This window comes from Rutidosis leptorrhynchoides, chromosome 9, assembly GCF_046630445.1.
Source record: "Rutidosis leptorrhynchoides isolate AG116_Rl617_1_P2 chromosome 9, CSIRO_AGI_Rlap_v1, whole genome shotgun sequence".
Lineage (NCBI taxonomy): Eukaryota > Viridiplantae > Streptophyta > Magnoliopsida > Asterales > Asteraceae > Rutidosis > Rutidosis leptorrhynchoides.
Genome location: NC_092341.1, coordinates 236755488 through 236769405, shown reverse-complemented (window position 1 = coordinate 236769405; position 13918 = coordinate 236755488). Strand labels below are relative to the sequence as shown.

At 37.5% G+C, this 13918-nt stretch overlaps 3 protein-coding genes across 3 annotated transcripts; 1 reads left to right on the top strand and 2 right to left on the bottom strand.

Annotated features, from left to right (window-relative positions):
* Nucleotides 1-3543: 3543 nt before the first annotated feature.
* LOC139868604 (uncharacterized) lies at nt 3544-4109 on the top strand. The gene is made up of 2 exons (XM_071856937.1): nt 3544-3823; nt 3937-4109. Exons 1-2 carry the CDS (start codon nt 3544-3546, stop codon nt 4107-4109), a joined length of 453 nt encoding a protein of 150 aa, XP_071713038.1.
* A 3455-nt stretch (nt 4110-7564) lies between these two features.
* LOC139868602 (uncharacterized) lies at nt 7565-9532 on the bottom strand. Its single transcript, XM_071856936.1, has 2 exons — nt 8512-9532; nt 7565-8370 (listed from the first exon to the last, which is right to left on the bottom strand). Exons 1-2 carry the CDS (start codon nt 9530-9532, stop codon nt 7565-7567), a joined length of 1827 nt encoding a protein of 608 aa, XP_071713037.1.
* Nucleotides 9533-10038: 506 nt separating this feature from the next.
* LOC139868601 (uncharacterized) lies at nt 10039-11147 on the bottom strand. Its single transcript, XM_071856935.1, has 2 exons — nt 11082-11147; nt 10039-10440 (listed from the first exon to the last, which is right to left on the bottom strand). Exons 1-2 carry the CDS (start codon nt 11145-11147, stop codon nt 10039-10041), a joined length of 468 nt encoding a protein of 155 aa, XP_071713036.1.
* Nucleotides 11148-13918: the final 2771 nt, after the last annotated feature.

Below are 13918 nucleotides of genomic sequence, written 5' to 3'. Positions count from 1 at the left end.
GGGCTAGAAAGGCCCAATTACCATATCCTGGCCTAAAACCCGAAATCGACCCGAATATCCGAACCGGATATCCGGAACTCCTATTACTTGTTAGGACCCTTTTTTGGTACTAACATATACATATCTCAGGACCCTTTTTTGTGGTACAAAATTAACATCTACTTATATTAGGACTCTTTTTTGTGATACTTAATTAACATTTAGTTAACTTATGACCCTTTTTTGTGGTACTAAATTGAATTAGGACCCTTTTCTGTAGTACTTAAGTAACATCTAGTTTTATTAGGACCCTTTTTTGTGGTACTAAATTATATTATGACCCTATTTTGTGGTACTAAATTATATTAGGACCCTTTTTTGTGGTACTAAATTATATTAGGACCTTTTTTGTGGTACTTAATTAACATCTACTTATATTAGGACCTTTTTTGTGGTACTAAATTATATTAGTACACTTTTTTGGAGTCCTAATAGATCCTAACAACACAAATTTATGCATCAGATTATATTATAAAGGGTCCTAAGATGGTCTTCTATAAGGACACTTTTTATGCTATTAATAGGACTCATGAAACCGGTCCTATAAACATTAGGACCCTTTTTGGTTGATACGACGCCCACCTATACGTCCAATGGTTTGAGGGTCCTATGAGGCAAAAGGTCCTAAGAATAGGCTTTTTACGACCCTTTTGGGGGTCCTAAGATAACAGTTTTCTTGTAGTGATTCTAAGAGTAACAAAGAAGAAGATGAAGATGAATTTATCGAAGACACTTATGGAAATACAGATGATGATGATATTAGCAACTTTGAATCAGAGTATGAAGTTGATGATGAGTTAAACGAGAATTGTTTTGTTGGCAGATGTAATTCCGGTAACGGTGACCGGAATTGTGACCGGAATAGTGATAAGAAGGAAGATGAGGAGTTAGGGTGTTTCGATATTCGCAATCTCTTTTCAGAAATTAATTTTGATGATTGTGCCATGCAAGAAACGGCTATTCCAATTCCAAGAACAATGATGAAAAGGTGGAGGACAATTCGTCACACGTGCAGCAAGACCTAGATACAGATGATGGGGTTTCTAGTCCGGTTGATGAATTTCTTGATAGGGAGGATATGGGCCCAAATATTGTTTTTGAAACACCAGGTACAAACAATCATGCTGGCCCATCGAGAATAAGATCTAGTGTATCAAAAGATGATGCAAGTAGCCCAACTGGAACAGGCCCATATGAAAGGATTGTGAATGAGAAAGTCATAGATATAGATGCTCAAGAAATTAAACCCATCAATAATAACCAAAGAGACGAGCCCAATATCAAAAGTAAACAACCAAAAAAAAACGTGTATGTGCTACTGTTAAACCTAAACCGTCGGTTAAAAAGAAAACAGCAAGAAAGAGTAAAGGAATTTTTTTAGAAGGAATGAATCAAAAAGGGAAAAAGTGCTGTTGGTCCTGTGTTAGAAAATGCAAATCATCGTTTAGAATGTTAAACCTCAAAAATATGGCAAGAGGAGCTAAAGTAGACGAACCATTGAAATCAAAGTGTTCATCATGTGCGAAGAAAGTTGATGCGTCTACCTCAAACAATGCAAGTAAATCTTCTTCTGATACTTCATCATCTTCAGTCAATCCATTAAGTGTACGTGAATATGGATGCAAGCTGGGACTGAAGTGGAAGGAGAGTAATCTCCAACAGTAAGTGAATCTATCTTTCGTTTTTTAGTGGTTCACAATGAAGATAATATCTTTGAACATTAGGGGTTTCGGTATTGGGGGTCCTGTAGATAAGGTAGGTTGGGTTAGGAGTCTAATTGTAAAAGAGAAACCATCGATAATTGTCCTCCAAGAAACTAGATTAAATGTGGTGGATCTAAATTGGGTTCAATCCATGTAGGGTTCTTCTAATTGCAACTTCGTGCAAAAAGAAAAGGTTGGGATGGCGGGTGGTCAATTGTTGATATGGGATGAAAACTATTTTGAAGCTTTAGATGTTATTAGTTTTGATCAGGTCATAGGTATTCATGGTATTTTGAGGGATTCGGGTTTTGAGTTTAATGTGCTAAATATACATGGTTCGCATGATGATGTAGGTAAATTTAAATTGTGGAGTGAGCTTTCCAATTTTATTGATCAAAGTAGGGATGGTTGTATTCTTTGTGGAGACTTCAATGAGGTTAGGGAACCGTCAGATAGATTGAATTGTGATTGCTTAGAATATAGGGCTAGAAGGTTTAATGATTTTATATCAAAAAATAGATTGATAGAAATCGCGTTAGGTGGTAGGAATTTCACTGGGGTTAGCGATGATGGTTTGAAGTTTAGAAAAATAGATAGGTTCCTCGTATCCGAGAACTTTTGTAATCTATGGAAGGATTTGACAGCGATCGCGTTAGAAAGAAACCATTCAGACCACTGTCCAATTATGATTAGGGACGATGAAAGAAATTTTGGACCCAAGCCCTTTAAATGTTTCGATACTTGGTATAAGGAGGATGGTTTTGAAAAGTTGGTTACTGATTCATGGTCGTGTTCTAAAGATTGCATGACTAACAGGAAAGATGTTATTTTCATGGAAAGCTAAAAAGTGTTAAAAAAGTATTGAAAGTTTGGAGCCGAATGTTTGATTCATTAGTTGCAGAAATAGAATATCTAAAGTCCACAGCCCTTAATTTGGAGCTAAAAGCCGAGAGTAATAACATCAGTGATGCCGAAAGAATCATGTGGCAGGAAACTAGAAAACAATTAATGGGGAAAGAGAAAGTTAAAACGAATATGCTCAAAGAAAAGTCGAGGGTTAAATGGATTCTAGAAAGGGATGAGAACACGAAATTTTTCCACTCTATTATTCGAAGAAAAAACAAAAAAAGCTATATAAGAGGGTTGTCCATTAACGGGGTTTGGAATAATACACCGGAGGAAATTAAAGACGAGATTTACAATCATTTTAAAAAAATCGGAGAACCGGAAATTGAAAGACCAAGCATGGAAGAGCTTCGGTGTCCCACAATCTCGATAGACGAAGCCGTGGCTCTAAAAAAGTGTTTTGAAGAAGAAGAGATAAAAGATGCGGTTTTTGAATTTGATAGTTCGAAAGCTCCCGGGCTCGACGGGTTTAATATGCATTTTTATAAGCAGTTTTGGGAGACAATTAAAAAAGACCTTGTTGAGTCAATTGTTTGGTTTTGGGAAAAAGGTGAGTTCTCGAGGGGGTGTAATGCCTCCTTCATCACTTTAATCCCGAAAAAAGCGGATCCACTTGGTCTCGGTGATTTTAGACCGATAAGCTTGATTAGTAGTTTTTATAAAATTGTGGCAAAAAGCTTATCTAATAGGTTGAGGAAGGTTATTCCTAACTTGGTCGGGACGGAGCAAAGTGCTTTTTTAAAAGGGCACTTCATACTTGATGGTGCCCTAATTATTAATGAAAGTATCGACTACTTAAAGGCAAAAAAGCAAAAAAGCATTCTTTTTTAAGGTCGATTTCGAAAAGGCTTTTGATTGTCTAAATTGGAATTTTCTCTTGGAAGTCATGAAAAGTATGGGTTTTGGTGATAAATGGAGACAATGGATTTTCTCATGTTTAAAGTTGGCCTTGATTTTGATTCTTGTTAACGGTTCCCCGACTAAAGAGTTCACATTAGGTCGTGGTATTCATCAAGGGGATCCCCTTTCTTCGTTCTTATTTATCCTTACCACCGAAGGGTTGAATATATTAACGAAAGCCGCAACCGAGAAAGAACTTTTTAAATGTGTTAAAATTGGTAATGATAAAGTAAATGTGTCACACCTTCAATACGAGGATGACACTATGTTTATAGGTGAATGAAGTCGAGAAAACGCGTATAGCTTGCAAAATTTACTAAAGTGTTTCGAACTCGCATCGGGGCTCAAGGTTAACTTTCATAAGAGTTGTCTTTATGGTGTGGAGTAGGTGTTGATGAGCTAAATTATGTTGCCAATAAGTTGAATTGTCAAGTTGGTGCTTTCCCGTTCACTTACTTTGGGTTGCCAATCGGTGCAAAAATGAATAAATTATCAAGTTGGTATCCGGTTATTGACAAAATAAATTATCGTTGTCTTTTGGAGGAAGAATTGTTCTTATAGAATCGATCTTGAATAGCCTCTCGTTGTACTTTTTCTCGTTGTTTTGTGCCCCCACTTGTGTGTTGAAATTAATTGAGTGTACGAGAAGAAAGTTCTTTTGGGGCGGGGCGGATTTAGGGTCAAAAATTTCATGGGTAAAATGGGAAAATGTCGTGCCTCCTTACGACTCGGGGGGGGGGGGGACATTTGTTTACTTAAAACAAAAAATCTTGCTGTGCTCGGGAAATGGTGGTGGAGGTTTTATACCGAAACCAATTCTCTTTGGTCTAGAATTATTCGTAGTATTTATGGTCATTGTGGAGGTTTGGAATTGGAGGCCGAAGCAATTCGGTCTTTAAAACCAAGCCTTTGGCGTAACATTTTGTTTACAGGTGTGGATATTCAAGACATGAACATTGACTTACGATCCTCCTTTGTCAAAGAAATAAATGACGGGTCCTCAACTTCATTTTGGAATGATAATTGGATTGGAGGGAACAAACTCCGTATCCAATTCCCAAGACTTTTATAGACTCGAAATTAACAAAGACGTGCTGATGAAGAACCGGATTATCCAAGCTACTGATGTGGCTAAAGTGTTTCAATGGGAATGGTCGCACAATCTAAGTGGAAGAGTTCTCGGTGAGCTAAACAGGCTCACTAATCTGCTGTCCAAATTTCGTTACAAGGTCACCGTTGGTGCTACTGTTCAATATGTTGATGATGTCACTGCTCAACATGATGTTGCTGCTGTTTCTGCTCAATACACTGCTGCTGATTTTCAAAATGCTATTGTTTCTATTTCTGCTCAACATAGGGATGATACTACTCAGATTGGTGTTGTTTCTTCGTGTCAAAATGGTGCTATTTCTTCGGGTCAAAATGGTGTTGCCTCTGTTTTGCCTGCTTCTGATCAAAGTCATAATGTTTCAACAAAGCAAAATGTGTCTACACAACAATATCGAGATAAATATTTGTGGTCATTATGCACAAGTGGCAAATTCACTGTAAAGGTTCTATCCTCAATTATCCAAGAACAATTATTTCCGGGTAACTCCTCTCCTCTACCTACTTTACGCAACAATCCAATTCCTCGTAAAATTGAAATATTTGTGTGGAGATATCTTCAAAAGCATTTGCCCGTTATGATTGAACTTGATAAGCGAGGTATAGACCTTCATAGTGTATGTTGTACAATTTGTGATGATGATTTAGAATCCGTGGAGCATTCGTTAATATTTTGTAAAGATACAATGGCTATTTGGGATCGTGTGTTTTCATGGTGGGGTTTGGGCAATATGTCCGATCTTAGCCTTAATGAATTTCTCTGCGGTAATGGTCCAAGATCTTCAACAACACAAGGAAAGAAAATATGGCAAGCGGTCGAGTGGGTTAGTGCATATCTTATTTGGTCTAATCGAAACGACATGGTCTTCAAAAAGAAAAAATGGAGTATTCCGATGGCGTTAAATGAAATACATGTTAAATCTTTCGAATGGATCTCCAATAGGTCGAAAGGAATGAATTTCGATTTATTGTCATGGTTAAACGATCCTTGTGTTTATTTAAAATTAGCTTAGGGTCGATGTAATTGTAATCTATGTCGTGTGGGTTGATCATCTCGCAATCCAATTTTATCATGTGTATTGTTGTTTAGGGGGACAATTCCCCAAACTCTTGTAAATGTTTCGTGATGTTTTTTATAGAAAATCGTTGGCCTTTCAGGAAAAAAACAGAGGATTTCATAATTAAAAGAATAGAGGGTGCCAAAAAGAAAGAAATGATGAAGAGAGGAATTGAATAAACAAAAAATTGAAGATTAACAGTAGAAAAGTTGAAAAAGAAAAAAGGTGGAAGAAGTAGAGCGGTGGTTAACGGTGGCGTGAGAAAAGAAATTCAAAAAATTCCGGCTGGCACTGTTTTTGAGATAGAGAGAGTTTCAAACGGCACCATGGTTTGGTTTATTTATTGTTTATTATATTATCTATCTTAAACTTATATTTTAATGATGTGAACGTTTACAAACAAAAACAATATATCCATCATCTGTTGATTCGCTCGACTATTGAGATGTTTCGCGAGTCACACCATAAGTTTAAACCCATTAATTATTTATTATTTTTTTAACAGCAAATGGGATCACCCGAGGGGGACTAAACCACCTGTTGCGATCATCTCCCGTTTCGACTATGCCGATATAGCGATAATGACCCCGCCTTCATCGCTGCCCATAGAGATGGCAATGGATCGGATATGGATAGGTTGATGCCGTATCCATATCCATGTCTATTTAGTATGTGTTCATCCATATCCATATCCATATCCATTTAGTTTCAGGTCATCCATCCATATTCATATCCAATGGATTAAGCGGGTTAATGGATATCCAATGGATACTAAAAAAAAATTATAATATTTTCGAATATGCGATTAAAATAAAACCGTATTATAGCAACATTAAATATAACATGACATACTTATAATATATCCATAAGAATGTGTAATCTTTGTCGGAGATATAACTATATTTGTTAAATTTATTATAAAACATAGATAATGAAAACTAAAATATGACATGTGTAAGTTTATTTTGTTAGATACACGTGCTTTATTGTAATATATTATAGTTATTTCATTATAGGGTTGAAAAAAAAAATGTAAATCTAACGATAAATGAACTTGTAATGGTAAATATACAAGTATATATCTATATTAATGTATTCGTATATGTATTTCGGGTGGTAATGGATATATCCATGGATGAAACTTTTCATCCATGTCCATATCCATATCCATTTAGGTTCATCTATATCCGTATCCATATCCATTTAAGTTCATCCATATCCATCATGAAGCGGGTGGATCGGGTGGATATCCACCGGATCGGGTGGCCATTGCCATCCCTAGCTGCCCAGGAGGAAATCTTGAAAAGCAAGAAGGATTATATTAAGCTCAAGATATAGTACAACGATATGTGAGCATAGCTCACTTACAAAACACACGATGGTTTGCAAAGGAAGAAAACCGTAGAAAAGCGCGAAAAAACTAAACAAGTCTAAGATAAACACTTGGATCGTTAAGCCAAGATAACCAATCGATCTTCCGTTTCTTTAGCCTTGTAGAAATCCACTCGTATGACTTGACTTGAATTTCGTTCAAGGCTACCGAAGGGTTCCAACTTCTATCTCGAAAAACTTTCTCGTTCCTATTTCTCCAAATTAAGTAGGTGCACACCCATTCAACCGCTTGCCAAATTTTACTACCGAGAGCCGTTGAAGGAGAAGTACAATTACCTTGGAGAATCTCATTGATGCTTAGATTTGACATGTTACCGAAGCCCCACCACGTGAAAACATGATCCCAAATCTCCATCACGTGCTTTTAGAAAATTAAGGAGTGTTCTACGGTTTCTAAATCGTCATCACACAACGGACACCGAACACTATGCAAATCAATACCCCTTTTATTAAGCCCAATCAAAGCGGGAAATCTTTTTTGTCGAGCCCGCCATACAAAGATCTCCAATTTTTTTTTGGAACAAAATTATTTCGGATTGTTTCAATGTTGTTCAATGGTTCCACAAGTAACTTGTTATCGATAAGGAGGGATAGAGATCGTACAGTGAAGGAGCCGTTGTGGGAATTAGACCAGACACACGTGTCCTTTCCATTGTTGTTGAAAACATAATCAATGATTATTTGAGATAGCTCAGAAAGTTCACTAGCGGTGTGGCCAGACGGTACCCTGCTCCAATCGCCTCGAAAAACAGTATCTGAATCAGTGACATGAAGACGGCTGCTTATGAATGCATGTTTCGACACTTCTAATTGGAACAGACGAGGGAATTTACTGCTGAGAATGCTGCCAGATCGGTTCGTGTTCCAGAATTCCTTCGACGAGTTGCTGCTCACAGAAACTTTGAATGAGTTCTTGAAATTTAAACCTGTATCTTCAATAGTGGTACCTGCCAAAAGAATATCCCGCCAAATGGATGGTTTTAAGGAGCGAATTTCTTCACTCCCTAGATCCAAACCACCACGAGAACCATAAATGCTACGAATCAATTTGGACCAAAGTGAATCGGTTTCGGTATAAAACCTCCACCACCACTTTCCCAATAAAGCAAGGTTTTTACTTTTTAAAAGACCAAAGTTTAATCCCCCATTTTCATAAGGAGAAACAACTTTATCCCATTTAACCCAAGGAATCTTAGAGTTTAGATCCGACCCACCCCAAAAACACACTCTTCTCACACTCTCAATAGAAATAATACAAAGGTAGGCTATTTAGGACCGATTTGATAAGCACCATTTTTCCCCAAAAGACATCGAACGCATTTTCCAATTTCAGAGTTTGGACTTTATTTTTCGATCACCGGGTTCCAACTACAAGATTTTTTTCATGTTTGCCCCGATAGGCAAACCAAGGTACTTAAAAGGGAAAGCACCGATTTGACAACCCATACTACAAGCAAACCAGTTTGTTTCATCAACACCGGCACTAACCCCGTAGAGGCAACTTTTATGAAAATTGACCTTTAAACCGGAAGCTAGTTCAAAACATTTTAGGAGGTTTTGTAGGTTTTGTAAGTTAGCCCTACTCCAATCTCCCAAAAAAAGAGTATCGTTCGCGTATTGTAGATGAGAGATTTTTATCTTGTTACGACCAATTTCAACCCCCTTGAATAAATTATTATCAATTGCGGCCTTCGTGAGTATGTTAAGGCCTTCCGCGACTAATATGAAAAGAAAAGGTGATAAAGGGTCACCTTGACAAATGCCTCTTTCGGCCGAGAATTCATTGGTGGGTGATCCATTAACAAGAACGGAGATGGTAGCAGTTTTAAGACACGAGAGAATCCACTTTCTCCACTTTGTCCCGAAGCCTATACTTTTCATAACTTCCATCAAGAAATTCCAATTTAGGCAATCAAAAGCCTTTTCGAAATCTACTTTGAAAACGAAACATTTTTTCTTGGTTTGTTTTAAGAACTCGATGCTTTCGTTTACAATCAAAACACCATCTAGGATGAATCTATCTTTTAGGAACGCACTTTGCTCCGAGCCGATGAGATGAGGAATTACCTTCCGAAGATGATTAGAAAGAATCTTTGCAATGATCTTGTAATAACTTCCGATCAAACTAATGGGCCGATAATCACCTAAACCAATTGGGTCGTACTTTTTTGGAACCAAGGTAACGAAAGATGCATTACAACCCCGAGAGAAATCACATTTATCCCAAAACCACCCGATTGCATCAATAAGATCGTTCTTAATAATGTCCCAATATTTTTTTAGAAATCTCATATTAAACCCGTCAGGACCGGGTGCTTTAGTACTCCCACAATCAAAGACCGCTTCTCTGATCTCTTTCTCTTCAAAAGGGAGCTCAAGTGCATTTGCATCATCCAAAGATAATAAGGGATAGCTAAGTTCTTCCATGCTCAGCCTTTCACCATCAATTTCCTCAAAAACATGCTTAAAGTGATTGAAAAACTTCTTCTTTGATATCGTTTGTCGATTCATTCCAAACTCCATTAATGTTTAAACCCCTCATGTTGTTTTTATTATTGTTTCGTTTTAAAATTGAATGGAAGTATTTCGTATTTTCATCACCCTCGAGACACCATTTAACACGCGCTTTTTGTTTTAGCATACTCGTTTTTACTTTCTCTTTTTCTATCCACTTCTTCCTACAATCTAACCAAACCTTCCTTTCATCATCATTCAGACAATTATCTTCTGCTTTTAGCTCATAGTTCATGGACATCAATCTCAAAGCCTCAATCACACAGTCTAGACCCCCAAACTTATTGGTACTCCATTCCTTTAAAGCATTCTTTACGTTTTTTTTATCTATTTCAAAACGTACAGTCTTTTCTGTGTATAGTAGGGACCAGGATCTCCCATGCTTTGCGGATGACATCCTCGATACCTACTTCATCAAGCTAAACGTAAAAAATCTTAAAAGGTTTAGGGCCGAAATTTTTCCCTTCTTCTTTCAACATGATCGGGCAATGATCCGAGATTTTTCTTTCTAATGCCACCGCCGAGACATCCTTCCACATGCTAAAAAACTTTTCAGTACATAGGAAACGATCAATCTTACTAAATTTCAGTCCATCGTCGCTAATTCTTGTGAAGTTTCTACCACCTAATGGAATTTCCATCAAGCGGTTGTTAGAGATAAAATCATTGAACCATTTTGCCCGGTACTCTATGAATTCACAATTTAGTCTATCCGACTCTTCCCTAACCTCGTTAAAGTCACCACACAATATCCATGCTTCATCGTCGACCCCAAGAAATTTTGATAACGATTCCCATAATCTAGTTTTACCGATGTCGTCCTGAGGGCCATGGATATTAAGGAAGTTTACTGGGGAGTTGGTAGCCTTCCATACACCACGGACCCCCAAAACGCAATCAAACACGATAACATCAGTAGCATAAAAAAATCAGTATTCCGAATAATCAATTGTCCACCTGCTAAACCTACACGTTCTTTCTGTACAAAATTACAATTCAAAAAGCCCCACAAAGATTGGATTCAGGCGAGATTGACCTGTTTTAACCTAGTTTCGTGAAAGGCAATAAAACTAGGCTTTTATTTAATCAGTAAGCTGTGAACCCAACCAAACTTATCAACCGAATTCCCGAAACGAAAACCCCTTACATTAAACGAGATAATCTTCATTGTTAACAAATCAGTACGAATAGAAATCAGAGAACCACCTATTAGGTAGATTTCCTCTCCTTTCATCTTAGTCCAAGTTTACTTCCGTACTCTCGGGCTTCAAAAAAATTAAAGGAACGTGAAGGTTTACCTAAAGCTATGCTATTTTGGAAGCTCCCGTCTGATGAAGTTCGATAGGTACACACTTTGCACAGGATGAACAATTGGAACGTAAGGGATGTTTCCCAGGGGTTTGATTTCTAGCATTGTTCTTGATGTTTAACATACGCGATGATGTTTTCCAGCTACACATACTTGACCAGCAGCACTTCTTTCTTTTATCACCAACCAACATTCTGCTTCTTGCTTTCGTATCGCCATTCGATTTGGTACCAGAAGAAATCGGAACCCCTTTTTCGATTTACAAGGATTGGATCTGTGGCAGAGTTTTTGATTTAAGAGCCCACTACTTGATTTGGAATATTGTTGGTTACAGCCCAAGGGGTTAGAGTGTGAATCATTGTTGTGGCCTACATTTGCTCTTGTTGGGCTAGAAGCATCCTTTTAGATTGGGCTTGGGTTTGCAGAGCCCATGGTATCTTTAACTAGATCTGGACTGTACTGAGTAACATTACCCCCATGAATTGGGGGAACGGAAGACTGCGGTTTACCGTTAGGGTCGGGCCTACCATTGTTAGGGTTTTGGGATTCCCCACAGCATGGGTACCCACCACAATCATTATACCCTTGCACGTTTGGTCTGTCAGCACAGTTATCAACATTGGTATCTTCAAAAAGTTCCCGTATACCTAGTCAATTAGACTCTTCATCTTCTATTCCTTTGGAATTTTTACGCCGGCCACTGGAGCAACCGAAGTTGTACCTGGAAACTAGAGATTTGAAAGGAATATCGGACTCAATATTCAAACCTGGGGAATTTTGACGATCTAAACCTTGCTCATTATTCTGAATCTCATCTGTAGATACACACACTTCATCTTCTTCATCACGCATAGGATTAGAGAAATTCAAACTTCCTTCATCATCCTCATGGTTGCCAAAAGTATCATCTATGTATTCATCCTCATCATCTTCAGACTCCACCAATACGCCTTCATCTATATTATCATTTTGGTCCTGGAGATTGTTAACGGTACCCACCTGATCCTCATAATCATCCCTCGGGTTGAAGGGAATAACATTATGTAAATCTTCACTGACTGAAACTTTATGTTCTTTATTGCCAACATACAGAATTGCATCCCCAACAATAGGACTTTGATTATCTATTAGGATTATAGCCTGCCCTAAATCCAAGCTTTGATGGGCTTGGGTGATCGAACAGTTATGTAAGTCAATACATTCTCCCCACAGTTTGGCAACAGCCTTGAAGCAAACCTCATTCCAACAAGACACCGCCATATGTCTAATGTTAAGTCTCACTAACCTTTTGGATTGAACATAGGGTTCTGTAAGAAATTTTACCAAGCTACACCACCGGTGAACCGCATGTCCCTTATTGTTAATAATCTTCTCAGCTTCAATAGTTGAATAAAACACCCACATAACCTCCATACCACCCATGTATTTAATCTCACAGTTGGTCATACCTTCAGCCTTACTAAGAACAATAACCTGAGGAATGATTTCCCAATTATTAAGTGTCCTAATCAACGATCTCTTAATGAATTGGTTATAACAGTTGACAGGACTGACATAGGCTTTCTTCAATGTACTTTCGACTTTTCTGTTTGTTTTTTAATTTAGATTTTCTCTTAAATCTGTCTTTCTAAGTTGTTCACGAAGATCAAAATTTTGGTTGGCAGTAACATCACTGAACTTGTGACAATCCCTGTACGCATTTCCAAAATCATTCTCGTAGTTTATGTTATTTCCATATTGGACATTAGGGTTAAGCTGATTTCTTTCAAGTCTGGGAAAGTTCTTATCTTCCCACGAACATCTTTTAAAAGCTTTAAAAACCCTAATAGAGTTTCCTTCGAACATGATGTTCTTAAGGGAGGCAAGCATACCATCTGCATCATGAACTTGGCTGAATCTGGTGAAAGAAAATCGTTGCCCTCCCTTAAGTCTCTTGCCAGCTATGTAAACATCCCAAATTTCGCCATATGGTTGGAAAGAACGCCACAAATTCGGCACACCCCAAACATTAATGTGAGTTGGATTCCAAATAGTCTTTTTAATCGGTCCCCGAAGCCCCCCTGTATCGATCTATTTCAGTCGTGCCCTCTCATTGTTGATTATGAGTTTTCTCACTCCTTGCTCTCTCTCTCCTCTCTTTCTCTCTCACACACCCCATTTTTTAAAAAAATGGTTATCTATTTACATTAATGTTTGTGCTATCATACATTAAGGGCTTGTTTACTTTTAGCTTAATCGGGATTATTGTCCTGGAGGGCTTATTCAGTCACCACCTTACCTTATTTACCTGTGACTTAATTTTTTGAGCCATCTTACAAAAGAGTTGTGTGATTGATGCAAAAAAGGGTTGTTGTCCCCATATGGACATTTAATTTCCACCTTTAGCCATTTCATGATTTCATCTTCACAAAAAAAAAAGAAAAAAAAAACCCTCAACTAATAAACTAAAAATAACAACAATTATAATTTAGCATCATCTTCAAACAATTATCTGTAAATTCAAAACGTAATCGAAGACCTTGGACGGTAATGGTTCTCAACCAAACGGATGCCTTCACTTACCCCTTTGGTCTCCATCACTTCTCCTCCGGTAGCCGCCTCATGCTCCTCTAAGGTTGAAGTTAATATATATGATGATGAAGTTTAAACACTAATTAAGGATAGAGAGTTGTGGTGGCTGTTATATAATAGTTGATTGAGTTTTAAGGATGATCGTGAAATTTAGGTTAAGTTTTTCATGTCTCGAAAAATTGAAGGAAAAGAGCAATTAGGCAGGATAGCATGAGATGATAAGTATTTTAACTAACTGAAAATTGTTGCTTGTTACTCCCTCCCTCCCATATTAATAATCCACAGACAAAAAACACACAGTTTAAGGAAATATCATAAAAGTATTGTACTTTTTGTTTACTTTCCACATTTACCTTCACATTTTCTTTCTCTTTTAGCCCTATTGATGTTATGCGAGGTGTATACGAAATAGTTATATT

Coding starts and splice junctions, on each gene's coding strand:
- LOC139868604 (XM_071856937.1), top strand. CDS start 3,544: ATGGGTTTTGGTGATAAATGGAGACAATGGATTTTCTCATGTTTAAAG. Junction 3,824..3,936: donor GGATGACACTATGTTTATAG/GTGAATGAAGTC, acceptor GGTGTGGAGTAG/GTGTTGATGAGCTAAATTAT.
- LOC139868602 (XM_071856936.1), bottom strand. CDS start 9,532: ATGGAAGAACTTAGCTATCCCTTATTATCTTTGGATGATGCAAATGCA. Junction 8,371..8,511: donor TTTCCCTTTTAAGTACCTTG/GTTTGCCTATCG, acceptor GGTCCTAAATAG/CCTACCTTTGTATTATTTCT.
- LOC139868601 (XM_071856935.1), bottom strand. CDS start 11,147: ATGGCGATACGAAAGCAAGAAGCAGAATGTTGGTTGGTGATAAAAGAA. Junction 10,441..11,081: donor AAAGAAGTGCTGCTGGTCAA/GTATGTGTAGCT, acceptor CATGGCCCTCAG/GACGACATCGGTAAAACTAG.